Genomic DNA, 26999 nt, shown 5'->3' with positions numbered 1-26999 from the left:
TTAGAATGGTATATTATTTCTATTTAAGATTGCTGAAATCTTTTTTGCATTAAGATATAAGAAAAAACTTTATCACTTTCCTTAAATTATCTGATTCTTCACCTTAAAAAGCCTGTTTTAATCTATGAAAAGGGTAATAATTACCAAAAATGCATTGTAATGGTATATGATTCACAAGTTTTGTTTTAAAGCTATTTTACTAAGAGTTGGCGCATATTAAGTGTGACACCTCAATAAAGTGATGTGGCATACTGTAATACTTTATCAATAATTCTGATTTTTATCACAAAAGTTTAAAAATAAAAGAATTCTGAAATCTCTCTAGAACTATGTACAAACACGCACACACATGCACTTCCACACACACACAATTGGCTTTTCCACTTTACCATTTTGATACCCTCCCCACGGCACAGCATTTCGTACTTCTGTCTCTCTGGCAGGTAATCCGCAGCAACCCCTTTTTTCTTCGGTGTGGTTTTCTGATCAGATTGATCATCTGAAGCAGACTTATTGGCATCTTTTTCTTTAGCCATTATATACTCAAAATATTTTAAGTTACCATTAGCTCTCTGATGTTCAGGATCTATTAGAAAAGAAAGAAAGCATGTCCATGAGTAAGCTTACAGTTGTTCAAGCATCAGAATACAACAATATACAAGTGGAGGAATATATAAATTTACCTTCCAAACCAGGATGCTTTTGAGAGTGAAAGGAGGCACTAATGAAAATTATTATACCAAAACAATAGGTGTAAACCTGTACTGCCCCAAGCACATCAAGACATATAGTCACCCTATACAAAAAGAGTTCTGGAGATGGAAATCAGCCATTTATTTCAAAGTAGCAATTACCGCTTCTACTTTGAGAATGTTCCATGTGAGAAGTTACTAATCAGCTTTGATGTCAAATGAATTTTAAAGTATTACTTATTACACTTATTTGAGGCAATGGAAAAGATTTTTCTGAGATTGAAATGTAATGACCATGGGGAAGACAAGGTATACAGTTCAAAAGCAACCTTTACCACAGACACATTATAAACGCAGAACACAGTCTACTTCTGAGGGCTGAGTGGACTTCCATCCCAAAATTCTAAGTGAGACGGAAAAGAGAAACTAAAAACATAATTTTCAAATAAGCCAGAATCCACTAACTGCCTTGGAATTGCTAGTCATAATTGTTAGCTATCTTTTAGTAGGGGAAAGGAGGACTACTCCACCCATCCAGGAGAAAAAAAAATCCAACAACCACGCACACACAAATGAAAAAGACAGAACAGAACACAGAAACTTCACTTGTGACATTAACTGAAGTGTTTAAAAAATCTAGCCTTAGATTTGTAAAATACTTCTTGTCTTTGAGAAACTGCTCATAATATATGTTGTGATACACACAATATGAGTCTACTTTTGTAAAAGAAAGGGAAAAGGGGGAAGGGGGTATACTATGAGGAAACAAAAAAAATTGGTGGGTATCTCCGAGTGATTGGCTCTGAGTGATGACTCTTCTGTATCTGTTTCTACTTTAAAATTTTTTCTACAATGAATGAAGTATTTTTTAAGTCAGGAGGAAAAATATCACTAAAAAATACTGGGAAAAAAAGGGTAATTGAATTAGTATCTCAATTTATGAATTCACTCAACTAAGAAATAACCTAATTATCAAAAGCTTATTTTCAGATGACCAATGTTTTTGAACTGCTCGACTCTCCTAACATACACATATTTACCTATTCATAAAAAGAATTTTTTTTTAAGTTTTAGAGCTTCATTATACACCAAAGACCACATGAATTTTTTTAGCATACAACTCCACCACAGATTCTGAGTTAGTAGGTCTGGCATGGAGATCAAGGAATTTTTATTTCTAATAAGTATCCAAGTAATTCTGATGCATGTGGCCCCTGGCTCATACTTACAGAAACACTACATCTCTGTTCAAAATACTAGTGGTAAAATCTTCATAAGATATCATATTTTCCTAACATTTGAATATGACAATCAAATATATTTCCAGTCTATTTATTTCTATGAAAGAATTTCAACCAGAGGATATAAAATGGAAAATCTCATGCATGTGCCCTCAGGGCCACAAAACTTAAGGACTGAGAGACTGATTTCCCATAAATGCCTGATTTTCAGAAAACTGATAATATTCGAATTTTCTTAAATTATAGGGAATTGGTCAGGGGTTGCCTCATATCAATCTTAGGAAATGTTGCTTATGGTTTCCAGGGGCATGAACAAGAAATCACCCAGGTTGAGTTAGTCTTAAAAGTAAGCTGAATTGAGCTTTGTTTGTATGACTGGACTGTTTTTGTCTGCTTAGGGAATGTTCAACGCTAGTCCCCATTTGTTTTTGATTTGAACAGACTCTAACTGAACTCTCCCCTCTTTACATTCCCTGCCCATAAACATAGCCTACCCCAATCCCTCAATGGTCTCACCTGTAGCTTCCTACATTTTGCAGGTCCTGAATGCAATTCCTCTGCTATTACTGACTGAACTCATCTTTTTGACAATTTTGAGTTTGCCTCATTTTACCTTTTTATTTAAGGTTGACATTTCAAATCACTATTTCTGAATATGAAATGCAATAAACCAAAAACTTCCTTCAAAGGACACCGGTCTATATTTAATATGGCAACAGGGTAAACAAATATTTTTGACTGAGTTAGCTAGGTTAGATCCAATTTTGAAATTCCTGAAGAGTACAGAGCAGAGAAACACAGCTACTGTTGTAGTACTATTAGGTGAGAAAGACCAGTTGCCATTTATTTAGAGGATAAACAGAAAGATAAAGTACATCTGACAGATGAGCTCCTGACTTCTGACAAATAAAAAGTAACAAAGCTATATGACAAATATATACAGTCACACATAATTATAATTAGTATATCTATATATCCACCAATACATCTTTAACCTTGAATTAGGCCAAATTAACATACCTAGTTCAAGAAGCTTCTTTGTGAGCAAAAGTGCCTTATCCATGTCTCCCTGCTGGTACACCGCATAGCTCAAATAATCTAGAACAGAGACTTCATCAATGGTAGAAACCTCGCCTTCATCCAGCTGCCTTAGTGCTTGTTCCATCCACAGTTCTGTATGGTAATAATCTGCTTCTGTGTAGGCCACTTTGCCCAACTCAAAACAGTCCTCAACTGTTAGAAACGATTTGTGTTTTACTCCTATGGAAACAAAATACAGAGAACTTTAGGAATCTTAATACTATTATATATTTATTTAGGACTACAGAGCTTTCAAAGTACTCTCTTGCTCTCATTTGAACCTCACAACAACCTTCTGAGGTAGGAAAAGCAGGAATTATCCTAAGTTTATAAACAAAGGAACAATCTACAAGGTAATGAAACATGGCAAGGATCACACAGCTAATAGGTAACGTGGGACCTATAGAACCCGAGACTTCAATTATCAGCCATCATACCAAAATGAAGCATCATTAAGTTGAAGCATGCAATTTTCCAACACAGCGGAAATCACCATATGAGATATATCTAACTCTTAACCAACAATCTGGGCAAGGGATAAATGGACAGGAAGAGAGACAAACCTGTCAATTGATTCTTTCCCCTCTTCTCTTCCCCTACAGTAACCCTTTTCAAAAGCACTAATGGTATGTAATTTACATACCATAAAGTTCACCCAGTTAAAGAATCCAATAGTTTTTAGTATATTCACAGAGTTGTACAACCATCACCATAATCTAATTTTAGATCATTTTCATCACCCCAAAAAGAAACTCTGCAACCATAAGCAGTCACTACCCATCTTCTCCCCTTTCCTGCCCTATCCCTAGACACCACTAATCTACTTTCTGTATCTGTAGATTTGCCTATTCTGGCTATCTCACATAAATGGAATCACACAACATATGGTCTTCCGTGACTGGACTCCTTCACTCAGCATAATGTTTTCAAGGTTCTTTTTATTGCCAAATACTAGTCCATTGGGATAGACTACATTTTGCTTATCAGTTGATGGACATTTGAGTTGTTTCCACTTTTTTGGCTTTTATTAATAATGCTACTGTGAACATTCATGTACAAGTTTTTCTGTGGACACATTTTTTCATTACTCTTGAGTATATGTAGCACTGGAATTGCTGGGTCTTATGGCAACTCTATGCTTAACATTTTCAGAAACCGCCAAACTTTTTTCTAAAGCAGCTGCACCTTTTTACAATCCTACCAGCAATGTATGAGGGTTCTAATTTCTCTACATCCTCACCAATACTTGTTATTCTCCACCTTATTATAGCCATTTTGGGTATGATGTAGTATTTCACTGTGGTTTTTAAATTTTATTTCCCTAAATGATGTTGAGCATCTTTTCACATGCTTATTGGCCATTTGTATATCATCTTTGGAAAAATGTCTATTCAAATCCTTTTGCCCATTTAAAAATTTGGTTACTTGTCTTTTTATTATTGACTAATTATTTGTTTCAAATATTGTACAATTACCATTACTTTCATAAGAATAAGGAAAAATAGAGAAAGAACTATAGAAAGAAATAAATGTAAAAAATATACTCTGAATGATAGCAACCATATAACACTGCATTTTTATAAACAGTAAATCAGGTGAGTTAAGAGGAGACTTTAAAAGCCTGAGTATTTTATGTTGTTTTTTGTGTATACCATGTTAAGTAAGCAACAGAGAGAAAATTACATCTGGACCACATATTCTGGGGTGGCCCGGAGGGAATTGCTTCTGATATAAAACACAGTTGACCCCTGAACAAGGGTTTGAACTGCACAAGTCCACTTCTATGTGGATTTTTTTCAATAAATACATATATGTACTGTAAATGTATTTTCTCTTCCTTATGATTTTATTAATAACATTTCCTTTTCTCTAGCTTACTTTATTGTAAAAATACAGTATATAACACATGTAACATACAAAATATGTGTTAATCAACTGTTTAAATTATCAGTAAGGCTTCCGGTCAGCAGTAGTCTATTGGTAGTTAAGTTTTGGGAGAGTCAAAATAGACACGCAGATTTTCAACTGCTCAGGGGGTCAGCACCCCTAACCCCAGCATTGTTCAAGGGTTGACTCTACCTAGAAATGCTGAATTAAATGTAACAATTATCCATTTGTACTATGGCCAAGTTCACAGGAATTAAGCAAATTTCTTGGGGCCAAAACCAAAAAGGAACTTGAAACCTAGAGAGGTAAGCAGAGGATGAAGCTGCATCTCCTCTGGAGGTAGTCACCAGATCAGAATACTAGAAGCTTGATTTTTAACCACCAAGAAAGGGACAGGAGATAAAGCCTCAGGCCCACGCAAAGTGACAAAGCAGACCCTTGAAGAACTACATCTTGAATGGAAGAATGAACTAGAAAAAAAACTCTGTCAGCTGGCAAAGAGAAACAACAAAAGAACTTATTTTTCTTCAGTCTTCACTGCAGGTAGGGGAAAAACAATCCCTTAGAACTCCACAGGCACACCTTCAGGGAGGTTTTCATTTCAAACATATGCTGTCTCCATGGTCTGGGAAACTAAAGCCAAGAATTTAACTTAAAGTAGTCGTAGGTTGGTAATGTAATAGGACAACTGGCAGAAGCAACATTTAAACTCTGCAAAATGCACCCTCACCTCAGGTTTTGCAATATTCCAACACAAAATCTGAAGAAATGCATACAATCCAAAATCACAAAGCACATGATGAAACAAGCCACTATGAGCAAAATTAGCAGAAACTATTAAAAACCAGTATTAGACATCCCCCAAGGTCTTCAGATGTTGGTGTTATCAGATTAAGAATACAAAACAACTATGATTAAAATGTTTAAAGAATTTTTTAAAAATAGAAAATATGAACATGTAAGATACCCTAAAAAAGACCAGGCAGATTTGAGTGGGGGGAAGAAATAGAACTTCCAGAAATTAAAAATATTATCAATGAAATAAAGACATATTGGTCAGGTTAAACAGCAAGTTAGACACAACAAAAAAGAGAATAATAAACCTAGAAGCGAGAACTGAATAAATTACCATGGGATAAACTACCCAGGATGCAGCAGAGAGGAGGAATACATATGAAGTTCTAGTTAAAAGACAAGAAAGAAAAAATAAGAAGACAGGGCTTCCCTGGTGGCGCAGTGGTTGGGAGTCCACCTGCCAGTGCGGGGGACACGGGTTCGAGCCCTGGTCCAGGAGGATCCCACATGCCGTGGAGCAACTGGGCCCATGTGCCACAACTATTGACCCTGCACTCTAGAGCCTGCGAACCACAACTACTGAAGCCTGCACGCGTAGAGAAAGCCTGCGTGCAGCAATGAAGACCCAACGCAGCCAAAAATAAATTAATTAATTAAAAAAAAAAAAAATAAGAAGACAGAAGACAACAGCATGTGTCAGAAGAAGACAACAGAATGTGGAAAAGGCACAATTTAAAGAAATATTGGTGGACAATTTTCTAGAATTAGAATACATGAAACTTCAGATTCAGGAAGCATAGAGAATAATAAGCCAAACAAAGTACATGCAAGGGCTTCTTAAGGATTTGTTTCAAGGAGGAAGAAAACAATTCCAAAAGAAAAGTCTGAGGTACCAAAAAAAAAAAAAAAGATAACCAAAGAAATTGGTATACATTTAAAGAAAAGTGAGCCATCAGATTGGCAAAAATCTCAAAGTTTGAAATTTTTTTTGTGATGCTGTGGGGAAATAGGCACTCTCATATATTGCTGTTAGAAATACAAAATGACAGAACCATTACGGGGGGAAACTAGGACAATATTAGCAAAATTTCCTATGCATTTCCTCTTTGATTCAGTGGCATCACTTCTAGAAAAAATATCCCAAAGATCACTTAGCAAAAAAACAAAATAATATATGCACAAGGTTAATGGAAGTATTATTTTTATAAAAGCAAAAGACTGCAAACAAACCAGATGTCCATCAATAGGCGCCCAGTTAAATAAACTATGGTAACTCCTCAAAATGGAGTAACATGCAGCTGTAAAAAGAAATGAGGAGGATTTCTATATATGAAGTACTATCTAGAACATATCAATAAATTAAAATGCCAAAGTACAGGAAGTATTTATACCATGCTGCCTTCTCTGCTGATGTTGAGAGGAAATAGGAATATATATACATTTGCTTATATTTTCAAAAAGAAACAGTGGAAATGAAAAAGCTAATAAAGTGGTAGTTACACATAGGAAGAAGAAAGGAACAGGTTGAGGAGTACAGAAATGAAAGTGAGACTTCTGTCAGTGGACCTTATTAGTATAGTTTGGACTTTTAAAGAATACAAAAAGTTCTGCATAACTAAAACTAATATGAGAGAAATGGTGAAGGTGGTCAAAAGGTACAAACTCCCAGTTATATGACAAATAAGTCCTGGGGATGTAATGTATAGCATGGTGACTATGGTTAATAATACTGTATTGTATATTTAAAAGTTGCTGGAAGAGTAGATCTTGAAAGTCCTCATCACAAGAAAAAATTTTTTTGTAACTACGTGTGATGGTGGATGTTAACATCTTGTGGTGATCATCTCACAATACGTACATATCCGCGTCATGTTGTACACCCAAAACTAATACAATGTTATATGTCAATTATGTCTCAATTTTAAAAAAGTTTATTTGGGCACCGCTTTTAAATAAAACATTAATAACAGCATTTTTCAGTTTTAGTTCTCACATGCTTTTAGCTCATTTGATTCTCATGGCAATCCAATGAAAAAGGTATTATGTCAGACCCCAAAATGGATACTGCCCACTATGCTAGTTACAGTTTCATGTTCCTCTACTGGACAATGTGTTATCATGTTTCATTTGTCAACACATTTCTAAATATAACAGAAACCAAAACAATATAAAGTTTTTGAACAACAGAAGAGGACAAAGATAGGATATGAATTAAAAACTGAGCCTGTGATAAATTTGCTTTCAGTGAAAAAGATGTAGAAGAAGAAGGAGGAGGAGGAAAAGGAGGAGGGGAGAAAGAAAAAGAAAATTTTTTCCAACTTTTGATACCAACGTTCAAACAATAAATGTGAGACTCACAGTGGTTTAATGTTAATGTCAAAATATCTTATCTCCTATACCAAGTTTTCTGACCTAAATAAACAGAGATAGCATGTTCATGGATTAGCAAATTATCTTTTTAAAATGACAGTGCTGCCCAAATTCTCCCCAAGATTCAAAACAACCCTAATAAAAATTCCTACAGGCATTTTTGTAGAAACTGACAAGCTGATCCTAAGATTTATATGGAAATCCAAAGAATTTAGAATAGCCAAAGCAATTTTAACAAAGAACATAGTTGGAGGACTTATTCACAAGTGTTTGCAAGTATGTGAAGGAACTGAAACTCTCATACACTGATGACAGGAGTATAAAATGGTACAACAATTTGGTGGTTTCTTAAAAATTAAATATATACCTACCATGCAACCCAGAGAATTCACTTCTAGGTATTTAACCAAAAGAAACATATGTCTGATAACATCACGAAGGAAACTGGTAGAAAAAGGAATACAATGGTGTTTTCCTTAACTTTTGATTGACTATACTTCAACAAGGCAGTAAATTGGCTAAAACCAGACTTAGCTATAACCTATCCAATGGTGTCAACATGTTTTGTTTTGTTTTGTTTTCAATACTAGCAGAAAAGGAGTTCATGAGAAATAAATTAAGAGGAAATAAAATCATGGGCACATTTTGCTAGTGATCAGACATTCACTGTCTAGGGCATAGCATGCCCTGGTCTGAGGATATGACCTGTTACATTCTAGTACCAAGCACAGTCCTAGCATGGAGATGTATGCATTGGAGGATCACATGGACCAATACAATTAAATATTCAAATCATACAACTACCTCCAGTCACTATTTTTTTTTTTTTTTTGCCTCCTGTTAGTCACTTATGGATAGTAACTGATTATCAGTGTACTACTAAAATGAAGATGAAGATCCATATTTTGACAGTTACTAACCCTCTACTCCACACTCTAATCTAGAAAAGGATACCAAGAAACTAACTTATTAATAGTTCAACATGACACAATTTCAGAAACAAAAGAAACATACTGAATTTTGACTCTCCTATTATTTTTCAGTTATGAGAACTGGAATACAGTTCTAAGATGAGCTTACAAAGCAGTAATTAAGAATGTTTTTTCTCAAGGACATGCAAAAGACACAAGAGGAGAGTATGCCATTAATACCCTTAGAGAGCACCAGAAATATTTTTTACATGACCTGATATCCTGGCAACATTATTTGAAAGCACAATGGGGATAGTAGAGTATCTTTAGCTATTCTGCCTTGGTAGTTAAAGTATCTCTGGTTATCTTACCTATTGATCTATTCACAATTATCAAAGGCAAAATGCCTAGGAATTGTATTAAAGAAGAAAATGAAAATGAAAATGAAGTGATGTAGCATTTGAAAGGGAAGGCTGCTTCCAAAATAGAGAACATGAGAAGAAAAAGTAAATGGACAAGAAGACAAAGAAAATGAGAGAAGGAAAGTGATGTTGGCAGAAAAAGACTATAAAAAACTTTCATGCAAAGCACAGTTAGAATTTGACGAGAAAAAAGAATAAGCTGCAAATTCCTTTGGTTCAAAGGAAGTAGCATGGATGACTGATGTTAGCACGTCAAACCGAACGTAGTAACCCAAATTTACAGTTAAAACTAACACCAAAAAGAGTCCTTTTAATTTATTATCACAATATAAACTATAATATTATATGACAGTATAGGAAAATTTACTTAGAAATACATTTTTTGTGGCTCATCCATAAACTGGGAGATTTAAAAATTCTTACACTTTATAGGAACACTTAGTGGACAAAAACTTGATTTGTAAGGGACAAATATGTTTAAAATGCATACACTTGGGAAGTTGATGTCTTGCATCAGAGGCACTATGGCACACTCATAGCTGAGTGTGCTCCAGAGATGTGCAGACATCTACTGCTTGGTGTAGTTAACCTTATCAGCTCACCAAGATAGTGATGCAAATGACCAAGAAGAACATTCAACTTCCACCTGAAGTAAATCAAATTTTAGATATAAGACATTTTCTATCCAAAAAGAAAAGTGTAGGGGACACACAGTTTTGAGGGCATTAGCCCGCTGTGGTCCCCCCTTTTGCCTGGCAAAGCAATAAAGCTATTCTTTTCTACTTCACTCCCCCACCAAAAGTGTAATATCTTCAGAAGCTAAAAATCTACTCAACAAATCAGGGTTAGGAACAACCTGAAACTAAAGGGACAGTCTATATGAACTGTAAAGGCATCATTAATGCCAAAATCCATATAACTTATCAGATTTTATATTAAAATATCAAGAAAGCATTTCAAAAGGTAGGCCCAAAAAGGAGAAAGAAACAGACAAAATTAATCAAGGAGTTACATGGCATCAATATAAATCCACTGAAATAAGCATTTCTCTGATTTTGGGGGGAGGGCAATTAAAAAAAACAAATCATCCTTCCCCCAACCCTCATCCCTATTGCTTCACACCTCAACTGCTATAATTTTAAATCTGACAAAGCCAAGTGTTGGCAAGGATATGAAGAAATGGGAACTCCCATACATTGCTGGTGAGAGTATTAATTGGTACATCTGCTCTGGAGAACAATCTGGCCACATCTAGTAAAGTTTGAGAAGCTTATATCCAAGAGAAACTATTTTATGTGTGTAATAGACACAAGAAGACATAAAGATGTCTGTTGAAACCTTGGTCCTGCAAAAAACTGGAAATACCTAAGCTACCACTATCACCTCTTACTTAATTTTTACAACAGCCTCCTCCCTCATTTCTTTGTCCCTACCCCCAGATCTGAATCCATTCTGCAGCCAGAATGATATTTCTAAAATGAAAATCATATAACCTCCCTGTTTAAAACTTTTCAATAGCTTCTCATTGCACTCAGAACACTTCAAACTCCTCCACATGACTTACAAAGTTCATCAGGAGATGGCTTCTGCTTACCTATCTAGCCCCATCTCTCACTACTCTCACAAAACCAACTCCCTCCCACTGTTCATGCACTCACCCCTTGAACAAACTACTTGTTAGATATCTGATTTAAATGCTCTCTCCTCTCTGGCCTATATACATGTTCTGTTTGGAATATTTTTCTCATGCCCACTATTTCCCCCCCTCCCCCAATTTCCTAGCTAATTCCTTGTCCATTACATCTCAATTTTAAAAAATATCCTGTCTTCCAGGAAGTCTTACTTTATGCCTCTCTCTTATCAAGTCCAGAATTAGGTTTTCTCCTATGTGCTCCCACAGTATCCTAAGTTATCTGCATCTAGGCATTCATCATACCATATCATAATATAAGTACCCTAAGGGAAAAAGCAGTGTTATTCATTATCGCATCCTTAGTACTTAACATAATGGTTATTATGTTAAGTAGATATTAAATAAACATTAAATAGTTAATATCTATTAAACAAGTTGATGTTTTAAACCAGAAGTGAACTAAAAAACATAAGGCAGGACTTCCCTCGTGGCGCAGTGGATAAGACTCCACGCTCCCAATGCAGGGGGCCCAGGTTCAATCCCTGGTCAGGGAACTAGATCCCACATGCATGCTTCAACTAAGAGTTCATATGCCACAACTAAGGAGCTGGCAAGCCACAACTAAGGAGCCCGTGAGCCACAACTAAGGAGCCTGTGAGCTGCAACTAAGGAGCCCACATGCCACAACTAAGGAGCCGCTTACCGCAACTAAGACCCGGTGCAACCAAATTAATTAATTAATTAATTTAAAAAACAAAACAAAACAAAGCTGTGATCTTCAGAAGTGTTATAATGTACCATATTAGTAGAAACAGAAAATAAAATTTGCAAATTTGTACTTTTTTGGAAGTCCAACTTGATGAAATTACATTCCAGCTTAAAGGAAATTTTATTTAATATTATACCATGGTCAGTTTTTCCACTTGATACTTCACTCCAAATTTAGGAAGATGAGCAAGAAAAACATCTTAACAAGTAACTAATCCCACTATATTTTCTTAAGGAGAAAATCAATTTCAGTATGACGATAGAGGTAATATATTTTATTTCTCCAGTTGATAATGACAAGAAGATAGCAATGGGGTAAGCCACACACTCACAGAAAAAGTGAGAGATGGCAAAAGTAAATTATCATGTGAAGTTAGATATTAGTAACACAAGTAAAACTGGAAAATTTCAAATTTTGCAGAAATTAAACAACGCACTCTTTAACAACTAATGGATCAAAGAAGAAATCACAGGGAAAATTAGAAAATACTTAAAGACAAATGAAAATGAAAACACAACATACCAAAACTTATGGGACACAATGAAAGCAGAGCTAAGGGAGAAATTTATAGTTATAACACTTACATTAAAAAACAAGAAAGATCTCAAATCAACAACCTAAAAGCTAGAAAAACAAGAACAAACTTAACCCAAAGCTAGCAGAAGAAAGGAAATATTAAAGGAGAAGTAAATTACAGACTAGAAAAACAATAGAGAAAATTAATGAAAACAAAAGTTGGTTCTTTGAAAAGAATAAAGGAAAAAAGTACGATCATCTCAATTGATGCAGAAAAAGCAATTGACAAAATTCAGTATTCTTTCATGATAAAAAACACTCAACAAACTAGGAATAGAAGGAAACTACCTTAACATAATAAAAGATATATTTGAAAAACCCACTCAATGGTCAAAGACTGAAAGCTTTTCCTTTGAGATCAAGAACAAGAACAAGGATGCCCACTTTTGCCACTTCTATTCAACTTAGTACTTGAAGTTCTAGCCAGGGCAACTAGGCAAGAACAAGCTCAAAGGTGCCCAAACTGGAAAGGAAGAAGTAAAATGATCTCTGTTCAAAGACAACATTATCTTTTTTTTTGCCACACTGCGCGGCTTGTGGGATCTTAGTTCCCCAACCAGGGATTGAACCTGCACCCTCGGCAGTGAAAGCATGGAGTCCTAAGCACTGGACCGCCAGGGAATACCCAGCAGATAACATTATCTTATGTTAGAAAATCCTAAGGATTCCACAAAAAAACTGTTAGAACTAATAAATGAATTCAGCCAAGTAGCAGGATGCAAAGACAACACAGAAAAGTCAGTTGCATTTCTATGTACCAATGAACAATCTAAAAGAAAATTACTAGAACAAGTCTAAGCATAACATACTTAGGAATTAACTTAACCAAGGAAGTGAAAGACATACAGTGAAAACTACAAAAAAACTGCTGAAAGACAACATAAATAAATGGAAAACACATCCCATGTTCATGGATTGGAAGACTTAACATTGTTAAAATGTTAATACTGCGCAAAGCAATCTACAGATTCAACACAATCTCTATCAAAATACTAAAAACAGAAACAGAAAAACCCATCCTAAAATCCATATGGAATCTCAAGGGACCCAGAATAACCAAAACAATCTTAAAAAAGAAGAACAAAACCGGAAGACTCACACCTCCTAATTTCAAAACTTACTACAAAGCTACAATAATCAAATAGTGTGTATCAGCATAAAAACAGACTTACAGACTAATGGAATACAGAGCCAGAAAAAACCTTTGTATATATGGTCAAAATGATTTTTGACAAGCATGGCAAGACCATTCAATGGGGAAAGGATGGTCTTTTCAACAAATGGTGCTGGGAGAACCAAATATCCACATGTAAAAGAATGAAGTTGAACCCTTACCTAATACCACATGTAAAAATTAACTCAAAATAAATCAAGGACCTAAATATAAGACCTAAAACAATAAAACTCTTAGAAGAAAACATAGGACAAAAGCTTTATAACGTTGGATTGGGCAATGATTTCTTGTATATGACCCTAAAGGCACAGGCAACAAAAGAAAAAATAAACAAATTGGACTTCGTAAAAATTTAAAAATTTGGATACAAAGCACAATATCAACGGAGTAAAAAGGCAACCCACAGAATAGGAGAAAATATTTGCAAATCATACATCTCATAAGGAATTAATATCCAGAATATATAGAGAACCTCTAAAACTCAACAATAAAGAATGAATAACCCAAGTAAAAAATAGACAAAGGACTCGAATAAATATTTCTTCAAAGAAGATGTACAGGCGGCTGCTAATAAGTACATGAAAAGATGCTCAACATCACTGATAATTGGGGAAATGCAAAACTGCAATGAGATACCACCCACTAGAGTGGCTACTATCAGAAAAAAAAAAAAAAAGAAAATAACAAGTGTTGGCAAGGATGTGGAGAAACTGGAACCCTTATGCACTGTTGGTGGGAATGTAAAATGGTATATCTACTATGGAAAAGAGTATGTTGACTCCTCAAAAATTAAAAACAGAATTATCATATGACCCAGCAATTCCACTTCTGGGTATATACTCAAAGAATGAAAGACACTGTCTTGAAGAGCTATTTGCACACCCATGTTCACAGCAGCATTATTCACAGTAGCTGATGTGTGGAAGGAACCCAAGTGTCCATCAACAGATGAATGGATAAGCACAATATGGTATATACATACAATGGATTATTATTCAGCCTTAAAAATGAAGGAAGTTCCGACGTATACTACAACCCTTGAGGACATTATACTAAGTGAAATAAGCCAGTCACAAAAAGACAAACGCTGTATGACTCTACTTATATGAGGTACTTAAGAGTAGTCAAAGTCATAGAGACAGAAATTAGAATGATGGTTGCCAGGGAATGTGTAAGTGGGAACTGGGGAGTTATTGTTTAACAAGTATAGCACTTCAGTTTCACAAGATGAAAAGAGCTATGCAGATGGATGGTAATGATGGTTGCATAATAATGTAAATGTACTTAATACCATAAACTGCACATTTAAAATTGGTTAAGATGGCAAATTTTGTTTTATGTTTTTTTCACAATAAAAATAAATTTAAGCCAATTACCATAAAATCAGCTGTAACTTAAAAAAAGAGGGTTTTGCCAAAAATAGGTCAGAAAGCAGGATGCTTCACACTGTAGAACACTAAAAATCAGTACATACTCAACATGTCTTGGTTTTAAATTATTGAATATATAAACTTTGATTATCAATTTCCTTATAACTTAACATACAAACACTGGGTATTCTAAAGAAAGACATTTGGAAAACTGGTTGTTTCTTTTTCTTACATGCTAAAATTGCCTACTTAAGTTAGTCCCTATAATTATAAGATTTCACAGTAACAAGCTAGCAGCTTATCCACAACTATTCAGTCCTAGACAAAGGGTTGTTTTGTCCTCAAAGGCTGTGAAACAAATTAAAGTTAAAAATCTTAAAATACGGAAGTCTTTTTATATTAACATTGTCCTAATGGACTGAACGGAAAAGCCAGGTGATAGGATTTTTATAGACCAGAATAATTCTTACCTGGAAGATCACCCTTTGAGATGGTATCTGTATCCAAATTGTAGGTATCCTGGAGACGCAATAGAGCTTTGGCTGCCCCAACCTGATCTTCATCATTAGGGAAGTACTGTCTCTGAATGGTTAGGTTAGAGATAAAACCTTAAAATAGGGGGGGGAAAAAAAAAGAGTCTAGACACGGGTATGAAATGTACAGTGTGGGAAATATAGTCAATAACTATGTAATATCTTTGTATGGTGATGACATATCAGAACTAGACTTATCACGGTGATCATTTTGAAATATATAGAAATATAGGATCAGTATGTTGTATAACAGGAACTAACATAGTGTTGCAGGTCAATTATATTTCAAAAACAAACTCATACAAAAAGAGATCAGATTTATGGTTATCAGAGGCAGGAGGTGGGTGTGCGGGGTAACTGGAGGAAGGCTGTCAAAAGGTACAAAGTTCCAGCTATAAGATAAGTAAGTACTAGGGATGTAATGTACAACACAATAAAAATAATTAACACTGTTGTATGTTATATATGAAAGTTGTTAAGAGAGTACATCCTAAGAGTTCTCATCACAAGGAAAAGCATTTTTTTCTATTTTTTTAATTTTGTATCTATGTGAGGTGATGGATGTTCACTAAATTTACTGTGATAATCATTCCATGATGTGTGTAAGTCAAATCATTGTGCTGTACACTTTATACAGTACTATATGTCAATAATATCTCAATAAAATTGGAAGAAAAAAAGACTCTAGAAACTCACAGACTTCCAATTTCCAATATAGAGTCTTAAAAGGATTTTTCAAAATCTATTTTATTATAATTTTCCACCATACCATGTGTAACAAGAAAAAATTAAATACACTGAACGAGACTTGACATACCTCTAAGTTGTTCATCCTCCCAAACCATTTTTAATGTTGCTTAAGTAATCTGAGGTCATTGCATAAATTATACCTGTATTAGTAGGTAAAGATCAACTAACATAATAGAGTTTTAAATTACACAACACAGCCTCCACTAAGCTTGAAAAGTGAACATTTAAAGATTTGAAAACGACGTTCATTGGCAACCAATTATACTTTCAGATAACAGTAAGTAAAATGTATGCTCTTAAAGTTATGTTTTCTTCTTCCATGTGCCACGTATCATATAAATGTGTAAATATATAAAGTTTGGTGGAATTCTTTAAGGAGAAGGAAGAGACATTTATTATATATTTAAGAGTATCAGGTAAGCTAGTTTATTAAAATATATTTAGATCTGTTTAATTATTAAATATAGTGTTCATCAATCAAGGTTTGCACTCTATAAATCCTAATATTAATTTTAAAAGGTTTTACATAAAATACAGCAAAAATAAAACTAAGAAACTAATTACTGATAACTATGTAACTCCTAAGGAGAACGGATGCTAAATACTCCTTAAGAAATCAATACAACAAAAACAAAAAGTGATTTAAAATTTTAATAACATGTGTCATCATTTGCAAATCAAAGTTAGGTACGAGACTTCCCTCCATTCTCATTTACTTATAATCAACTATGCATACTTTGATCATCAAAAGGCCAGGCATTTTTATGTTAATTGAAATGTACAAATGAACAACTAGCTGGAAGAGGCCTAAGTCCATATTAAGCATTAGTTTTAAGACCAACTCCTAGTCACAATACCCACATGGAATTTTACAAGCAAGTTTTACAGAAGACTGGAACGTTTTTATGCCCCAAAACAAAATCTATGAAGTTACTTAAATCCTCTCTAATAAAAAGAAAAAACGTATATCTACCATAGCATTATGGGATGACGGCCACAGATTAAAACACCTAAGTCTTAAGGTTTACTTTATAAAAAAACTTAGTTCATACTTGAGATTTTTTTAAAATATAATAAATAAATAAATGTGTGTGCATATGTATATATGTATACAAACGCATACATATATGACCTTAAAAATGTTCTCATGGTGTTATATGACAACAAATAATCACAGGTACTATTTCCTTCTCATCTCAAAGAAGTATTCACAAGTGTTTGCCTTAATTTTTCTTTTCAAGGTTTCCTGTCGTATGCATAATAGTTTAGTTTACTGCTCACAAATATCTGAAAGCACCCTTGGAGTGCTTCATCTACACAGTTGGCTCAGTTCTCTGTCTCTTTTTTTTTTTGCCACCTTCAATCATTCAACAAATAAACACTATGTACTAAAGCATAATACCTCTACTTCATTAAACTCTGGCCTTAGTTTTCCGTGTCTGTTACTAAAATATCTAAAATATCTCAATACTCCAACTACAATTTTATTGTTTCAATTAGAAAGACATTCATTATTACTGTTTGCAGCCTCAGTTTTTAAATTTATTGTCTATGTTAAACAAAACAATCCTAAGCTTCAAAGTACTATGTAAAACACAACTAACATTTTTCCTTATTAGTATCACTGCCAGTACATTAAAAATTGATTAGAAGATAAAGACTTACCCATAAAATTTTTTAAATCTGAAGGTAATCCTAAAATGAAAACAATTACCCTCAGAAATGAAGCTGTATGCCAAATAACTGATTCACTTTTTTAGATTTCAAAGCAAAAAGGACCATGTTAAATGAAGAGCAGAAATTACATTTTAACAATACAGTTTTATTTTTCTTTATTTCCAGTTTTTATTCATCTTTTTTTTAAAATCAAGAATTCAGGATGTAGACTAAATTAACTCTAGTCAAATCAAATACATCTCAGCAATAATTCAGTTACAAGGCTGAACACCTGATGTTCTGGGAACTGAATTTATCACTTCTTCTGGCATGTCTACAGGTGGTAGCAAAAAAGCCCTACTTTTTTTTGGCTCATTAGTCTTACCATCTGACTTACCATCCGACATATCCTTAAGGACCAGATTCTCCAGCTCACTCCACTCAGTGTTCAGACGTTTCATTAACTTAAATGCATTTACAGGGTGTCCAACAAATCCTTCTGGATCTTTTGTTGCTGTGCTGGTTAACTGATCTAACTTCTCTGCCCATCTAAAAATGTAAGACATAAGTGGAATCTACATAAAGCATATACACACTCAATGAGGAAGAACACTAGTAAAGCACTCAAAAAAGATTAGAGGGTTTTGAGTTAAAACTATACTTAAAATCCTTTTAAAAGCAAAATTATAAAGGATTTTTAAAAAGCAAGATTCTCTTACAGATAAAATCTAGCTTGGCAAAATCAAAATATAACTACAAGACTTTTTGTTTTAGTTTTGTTTCTCCCAAATGGTTACAGTAAACGCAACCTATCTTAGTAAAAGTTGTGATTGGATCCCTCTAGTAAGAATCTAAAAATTCATTTCCCTACAGGTCCTTAAAGCCAAATAATTGATTATTACAAAGTAATCAGCCCAATCCAATTTCAGTTACATGTTCATTTAAATCAAACTTACAGCAAAATTTTATATTCAGTATCTAGAAACTGTATTTTAAAACAAAAAAACTGAATACTTAGCTACTCATTAAACAAAGGCTTGCAACTCGCAGGTCAGAATTAAATATGAACCTGAGTCAATTAAAAATAAATTAGGGGACTTCCCTGGTGGCGCAGTGGTTAAGAATCTGCCTGCCAATGCAGCGGACATGGGTTCGAGCCCTGGTCTGGGAAGATTCCCACATGCCGCGGAGCAACTAAGCCCGTGCACCACAACTACTGAGCCTGCGCTCTAGAGCCTGCAAGCCACAACTACTGAGCCCACGTGCCACAGCTACTGAAGCCCACACGCCTAGAGCCTGTGCTCTGCAACAAGAGAAGCCACTGCAATGAGAAGCCCACGCACGCAACAGTAGCTCCCACTCACCGCAACAAGAGAAAGCCCGCACACAGCAACAAAGACCCAACACAGCCATAAATAAATAAATAAATAAATAAATTTAAATAAATAAGCATTTAAGGAAAAACCGTATCAATTAAATAATACTATACTTATCACTGTAATCTCTAGAATGGAACCATAGTACTGAAGGGTAAATAGCAGTGGAAAATTGCTCCAGAAGGTGGCTTGATTAGGGAGGTTAGAAGAGGATAGAAGATATTAGCAACCATTGAAAAAAATTGTCAGTCAATGACCCATACCCATTTATATTCTTATCTCAATCCATATTCTTCAAGTGAAGTCTTAGCCTGGGCCTAACTTCTGTTTTCTGTGCTCCTACTTTAGCCATTTCAACTGGCTTTTTAAGACTGACAGAGGGCTTTCATTTTCACTCAAAGAATGTTTTAGCTCTACGAAGAAAACATGAAGGTGGAATCAGAGTCATAATAAGTAAAACACTTTGCTTACTTTTTTATTTGTTCTAATTTGTCCTCTTCTGCCTTAATATAGTCTTTCAGGGAAGTCACCAGATCTTTTTCAGTACGGATCAAATCAGTCATCTGACCTAGAAGGAGAAAAAGGGACGAAAGTAATCAAATACCCATACTGGTCAAAACAAGTATTTTAGAATAATTTAAGAATGACTGAGAATGCTTCATACTGAGAGGACTTACCTGGCATGAATCAGATATGTTGGAGAGAGCATCATTTTTTTTTTCTTTTTTTCCTTTTTTTCAAACCAGATAAATAAAAATAAAGCCAAAAACTCTTCTAATCATGTGTTCCAATTCAAATTTTCAAGCTACTTAATTCTGCAAGCTTGGACCATATCGACAAATTGTCTTTTCAACTAAAAATTTATTTTTTAATTTCAAAACCTTACTTTCCAAGGATCAATGTTTCTTCTTCCCTAGCTCCCCCCTCACCTTTTTGTGGTTTTGAGACTACTTAGAACTAAATTTTTATTCAATAAACAAAGACCACACGAACAAAAAGTATACTTCTCAACTGCAATTCAAATATCCATATATAGTTATTCATAATGGGAAAAGAGAACTCATCATTTTACATCCCAAAATTAGGTTTCATAACTATAATACTTGTTTGTATTTTATTTAGCTCCACAATCATGTGAGGGTAGAACTGGTAAACAGGATGACAGAACACTTCTCTTTTAAGACATATGAAGTATGCATATAGGAAAACATAAAAGACTAAGTATATACATTAAATGATTTGCTGGGTGGATTCATTACCAGAGAATTTTCTTTGGTATGCTCTTCTAAATTTTCATAAGTTTCTAATCTGAAAATGTATTCCTTTTGTAATCAGAGAAAATAATTTAAAGAAAGAAATTGAATTTAAAAACGAGAGAGACTTTTAGAGGGGCAGGGACTGAAGTAATGTTTCAGTCTCTGGGAGCACAATGTATTTGTTTTTACTGATCTAAAAACACTAAAAAATGGAAATTTTTAAATGCAAAAACAACAAAAAATAATTAAGACTTACCAATTGAAGTATAAAAGCCTGGATCAGCCAAAGACTGGGGAAGTAGAAACCCTACAACTAAAATACACCAGATCATCTTCAGAGGCTTACTTTTACAGGATCGCACACCTACAAGAGAAATATGGCCATTATTTTAAAAAAGGAGGACTTCCCTGGTGGCGCAGTGGTTAAGAATCCGCCTGCCAATGCAGGGGACATGGGTTCGAGCCCTGGTCCAGGAAGATCCCGCATGCCACAGAGCAACTAAGCCCGTGCACCACAACTACTGAGCCTGTGCTCTAGAGCCCACGAGCCACAGCTACTGAAGCTCACGCGCCTAGAGCCCGTGCTCCGCAACAAGAGAAGCCACCTTAGTGAGAAGCCCACGCACTGCAACGAAGAGTACCCTCCGCTCGCCACAACTACAGAAAGCCCGCATGCAGCAACAAAGACCCAACTCAGCCAAAAATAAATAAATAAATAAATAAATGTAAAATAAACTAAAATGTTAGAATATGCTTAAAGGGAAAAATGGTTTCAGAGCTTTCTGATTAATCCTCTAAATTCCTAACTTGTTCCATCTTTTCCCTACAATGGCTTAAAATTTTAAAATAAGTTCAATTAAAAGTTGCAGATTTTGGGGTGATGAAAACGTTCTAAAATATACTGTGGTGATCAACTGGTGAAGAACACTGTGAAAGTACTAAAAACTACGCAAGCATGAACATGGGTGAACAGTGTGGTATATGAATTATATCTCAATAAAGCTGTTTTATTTTTTAAAAGTTGTACAGAATTTTAAAAAAAATACCAACCAACCCTGTCGATTTAAGCTAGCAATTTCTCTCAAAGGGCCCAATGCTGAGCTTTTTCTCTTATCTACTGTGTTCTATGTAAAAAATCCTTAGCCCAGTACAAAGCTGTGGCATTTTTTTCTAAAACCTGGCAGCAAAGTCCTTCTGTCTTTTTTGCTTTGTCCCCCGTAGTGCTGTCTTTTCTGGAATGGATTCTTCACGGCAGATGCAGATTATCAACTAACCAGCAGAAAGATTTTTACCCTGCTTTCCCAAAGGCCCTGTTAGCACTCTTCTCTTGCTCCTTCTCCACAACATACATGGACTTTAAGTCCTTCTCCCTTATTACCTTACAGGAAAATAAATTACAACTGTAGTACCATTTGCCCCAATAACAGACACCCATTGGTTATTCTGACTTGTCACCCTATTCCTCTTTTGTACAGGCACCTCTGACTCTTCCCAAGTGACTTCTCCTAAAGCAACAGGTTCAAGTCCACATTGGAAAACTCCCTATTACACACATACACACACAAAACACTTTCCCTTAACTTGAATCAATAAAAATAGATCACCACAGAAACTGACACTGACATCCTGGAAGTACTCCTAAGTCTCCTCCCTCAAGTCTGCAAACTTCCAGTTACTTCCAGAACCACACAGTAGTGAAATACACTGTTCTTTTGGCTGCTTTACAGTAACTCTTTGGGAAGGCTTCTAGCGTGCAGCAGATGCAGACACTTCCTCTCCTGGGTTCCTGCCAAAGCACAAGACTTTTTCAAAATCCTGGGCTGTCTGAACAGTCTAGAATTTTCTCACTGTTTAAACAGATTTCTGCCATAATTTCTTCATAAATCAATGTTATTTCCAGCAAATACAAATGCTTTTGCTGTACTAACAGAAGGCTAATCAGAAATGTTGTCTAAACGTTTAACTCTGATGAGAAACTTTACATTTGTCAGATAAGAGCTTATCATTTTTTTCATTGCTAAAATATATTTTGTCCCTAAAGTTTCTGTCATCTTTTATCATCCTTAAACCTCACAATGAATCAAGAACCATTAGCCTACAGAAATTACAAAAAAGAAGCTTGAAAACTGCTTTATTCTAGATGGAATAAAGAGTTATAATCAACAAAAAAAAACAACAAAGGAAAAGTTATTGGATCTCTGAAAGGAGAGAAGAATTTTTACACTTAAAAATGATAAGACAACCTATCAAAAGCCAGATGGAATTATATACACAAAATAATTTAGGTTTATGTATGTTTTTAAAAAACTAAACTACAAACTAGGAAACTAAAGAAAACAGAGCTCATTTAAGGAACGCCTACAAATCAGTAAGAAAACTACTAAGATGTTAGTAGATAAGTGGACTAAGAACCCAGAAAGCCACAAAAGAGGAACTATAGTTAACTAAACCGCCAAAAAACAAAAACAAAAACTCACTCATTGGTATTCAATGACACAAAAAATTGAAATAAGGTGGCCAGTTTTTGCCTATCAAATGAACAACTAAACAAATTTAACAACTTAATTTAAAATATCTAATGATAGTGTTATATGTCAAGAAACTTAAAGTGAACATATTCCTTACTTGTAAATTTAAATGAAAAACAAGATTTAAAAATTAACATCAACTCTCATTCATTGCTGGTGGGATTGCAAAATGGTACAGCCACTTTGGAAGACAGTTTGACAGTTTCTTAAAAAATTAAACATAATCTTACGATATGATCCAGCAATCATGCTCCTTAGTATTTACCCAATGGAGTTGAAAATTTATGTCCCCACAAAAACCTGCACATGTATATTTATAGCAGCTTTATTTATAATAGCCAAAACTTGGAAGCAACCAAGATTTCCTTTAGTAGGTGAATGGATACACTGTGATACATCTAGACAACAGAATATTATTCAATGCTAAAAAGAAATGAGCTATCAAACCATTAAAAAAAAAAACATGGAGAAAACAAATGCGTATTACTAAGTGAAAGAAGTCAATCTGAAAAGGCTACTATATACTGCATGATTCCAACTATATGACACTCTGGAAGAAATAAAACTATGAAGAGAGTAAAAAGATCAGTGGTTGATGGAAGGAGGGCGGATAAACAGATGGAGCATACAGGAATTTTAGGGCAGTGAAAATATTCTACAATATCATAATGATGAATATGTGTCATTATACATTAGTTCAAATTCATAGAATTTACAACACCAAGAGTAAAGGGGTAATGTTAAACTATGGACTTTGGGCAATTACGACATGTCAATGTAGATTCATCAATTTTAACAAATATGCCATTCTGGTGAGGGACTATGCATGTGTGGGGGCAGGGAGTACATGGGACATCTCTGTACCATCCTCACAATTTTGCTGTAAAAAAATGAACTCCTGAAAAAAATAAACATCATACAACCCTGCTGGAATCTGTATTGAATGAAATTGTTTCTACTACACTCTGACAGAAAGTTATAAATAAATACTAATCAAAACAGAGGGACTTCCCTGGTGATCCACTGGTTGAGAATCCACCTGCCAATACAGGGGACACGGGGTTCGATCCCTGGGCTGGGAAGATCCCACATGCCACAGAACAACTAAGCCCGTGTGCCACAACTACTGAGCCTGCGCTCTAGAGCCTGCAAGCCACAACTACTGAAGCCCGCGCACTCTAGGGCCCGCTTGTTGCAACTACTGAAGCCCGTGCGCCCAGAGCCCATGCTCCACAACAGGAGAAGCCACCGCAATGAGAAGCTCACGCACCACAACGAAGAGTAGGCCCCACTCGCCACAACTAGAGAAAGCCCGCACGCAGCAATGAAGACCCAACGCAGCCAAAAAAAAAAAAGAAAAAATTAACATTAGAGGGCAGACAGCAGAAGCAAGAAGAACTACAATCCTGCAGCCTGTGGAACAAAAACCATATTCACAGAAAGATAGACAAGATGAAAAGGCAGAGGGCTATGTACCAGATGAAGGAACAAGATAACACCCCAGAAAAACAACTAAATGAAGTGGAGATAGGCAACCTTCCAGAAAAAGAATTCAGAATAATGACAGTGAAGATGATCCAGGACCTCGGAAAAAGAATGGAGGCAAAGATCAAGAAGATGCAAGAAATGTTTAACAAAGACCTAGAAGAATTAAAGAACAAACAAACAGAGATGAACAATACAATAACTGAAATGAAACATACACTAGAAGAAATCAATAGCAGAATAACTGAGGCAGAAGAACGGATAAGTGACCTGGAAGACAGAATGGTGGAATTCACTGCTGTGGAACAGAATAAAAAAAAAGAATGAAAAGAAATGAAGACAGCCTAGGAGACCTCTGGGACAACATTAAATGCAACAACATTTGCATTATAGGGGTCCCAGAAGGAGGAGAGAGAGAAAGGACCCGAGAAAATATTTGAAAAGATTATAGTCAAAAACTTCCCTAACATGGGAAAGGAAATAGCCACCCAAGTCCAGCAAGTACAGAGAGTCCCATATAGGACAAACCCAAGGAGAAACATGCCGAGACACATAGTAATCAAACTGGCAAAAATTAAAGACAAAGAAATATTACTAAAAGCAGCAAGGGAAAAATGACAAATAACATACAAGGGAACTCCCATAAGGTTAACAGCTGATTTCTCAGCAGAAACTCTACAAGCCAGAAGGGAGTGGCATGATATACTTAAAGTGCTGAAAGGGAAGAACCTACAACCAAGATTACTCTACCCAGAAAGGATCTCATTAAGATTCGATGGAGAAATCAAAAGCTTTACAGACAAGCAAAAGCTAAGAGAATTCAGCACCACCAAACCAGCTCTACAACAAATGCTAAAGGAACTTCTCTAAATGGGAATCACAAGAGAAGAAAAGGACCTACAAAAACAAACCCAAAACAATTAGGAAAATGGTAATAGGAACATACATATCGATAATTATCTTAAACGTGAATGGATTAAATGCTCCAACCAAAAGACACAGGCTTGCTGAATAGATACAAAAACAAGACCCATATATATGCTGTCTACAAGAGACCCACTTCAGACCTAGGGACACATTCAGTCTGAAAGTGAGGGGATGGAAAAAGATATTCCATGCAAATGGAAATCAAAAGAAAGCTGGAGTAGCAATATTCAAATCAGATAAAATAGACTTTAAAATAAAGAATGTTACAAGAGACAAGGAAGGACACTACATAATGATCAAGGGATCAATCCAAGAAGAAGATATAACAATTATAAATATATATGCACCCAACATAGGAGCACCTCAATACATAAGGCAACTGCTAACAGCTATAAAAGAGGAAATCGACAGTAACACAATAATAGTGGGGGACTTTAACACCTCAGTTACACCAATGGACAGATCATCCAAAATGAAAATTAATAAGGAAACACAAGCTTTAAATGACACAATAGACCAGATAGATTTAATTGATATTTATAGGACATTCCATCCAAAAACAGCAGATTACACTTTCTTCTCAAGTGTGCATGGAACATTCTCCAGGATAGATCACATCTTGAGTCACAAATCAAGCCTCAGTAAATTTAAGAAAATTGAAATCATATCAAGCATCTTTTCTGACCACAACGCTATGAGATTAGAAATCAATTACAGGGGAAAAAACGTAAAAAACACAAACACATGGAGCTAAACAATACGTTACTAAATAACCAAGAGATCACTGAAGAAATCAAAGAGGAAATCAAAAAATACCTAGAGACAAATGATAATGAAAAAACGATGATCCAAAATCTATGGGATGCAGCAAAAGCAGTTCTAAGAGGGAAGTTTATAGCAATACAAGCCTACCTCAAGAAACAAGAAAAATCTCATATAAACAATCTAACCTTACACCTAAAGGAACTAGAGAAAGAAGAACAAACAAAACCCAAACTTAGCAGAAGGAAAGAAATCACAAAGATCAGAGCAGAAATAAATGAAATAGAAACAAAGAAAACAATAGCACAGATCAATAAAACTAAAAGCTGGTTCTTTGAGAAGATAAACAAAATTGATAAACCATTAGCCACACTCATCAAGAAAAAGAGGGATAGGTCTCAAATCAATAAAATTAGAAATGAAAAAGGAGAAGTTACAACAGACACCGCAGAAATACAAAGCATCCTAAGAGACTACTACAAGCAACTCTATGCCAATAAAATGGACAACCTGGAAGAAATGGACAAATTCTTAGAAACGTATAACCTTCCAAGACTGAACCAGGAAGAAATGGAAAATATGAACAGACCAATCACAAGTAATGAAATTGAAACTGTGATTAAAAATCTTCCAACAAACAAAAGACCAGGACCAGATGGCTTCACAGGTGAATTCTATCACACATTTAGAGAAGAGCTAACACCCATCCTTCTCAAACTCTTCCAAAAAATTGCAGAGGGAGGAACACTCCCAAACTCATTCTATGAGGCCACCATCACCCTGATACCAAAACCAGACAAAGACAC

The 26999-nt window shown here is 35.1% G+C and overlaps 1 protein-coding gene across 2 annotated transcripts in view; it reads right to left on the bottom strand.

Annotated features, from left to right (window-relative positions):
- Positions 1-26999, bottom strand: part of P4HA1 (prolyl 4-hydroxylase subunit alpha 1) — an 84092-nt gene that overhangs the window by 37197 nt on the left and 19896 nt on the right. For both annotated transcript variants that reach the window (XM_061180944.1, XM_061180935.1), the window contains exons 2-7: positions 20748-20855; positions 19707-19803; positions 18257-18408; positions 15391-15528; positions 2954-3193; positions 390-586 (exon numbers count right to left, since the gene is read on the bottom strand). In XM_061180944.1, coding sequence (XP_061036927.1) covers positions 390-586; positions 2954-3193; positions 15391-15528; positions 18257-18408; positions 19707-19803; positions 20748-20823 — 900 coding nt within the window. In that variant the 5' untranslated portion in view covers positions 20824-20855. The remainder of the gene's footprint in view (positions 1-389; positions 587-2953; positions 3194-15390; positions 15529-18256; positions 18409-19706; positions 19804-20747; positions 20856-26999) is intronic.

The sequence above is a fragment of the Eubalaena glacialis genome, chromosome 1 (genome assembly GCF_028564815.1).
Source record: "Eubalaena glacialis isolate mEubGla1 chromosome 1, mEubGla1.1.hap2.+ XY, whole genome shotgun sequence".
In the NCBI taxonomy this organism is placed as follows: Eukaryota; Metazoa; Chordata; class Mammalia; order Artiodactyla; family Balaenidae; genus Eubalaena; species Eubalaena glacialis.
This window is presented reverse-complemented; position numbering and strand designations above follow the sequence as displayed.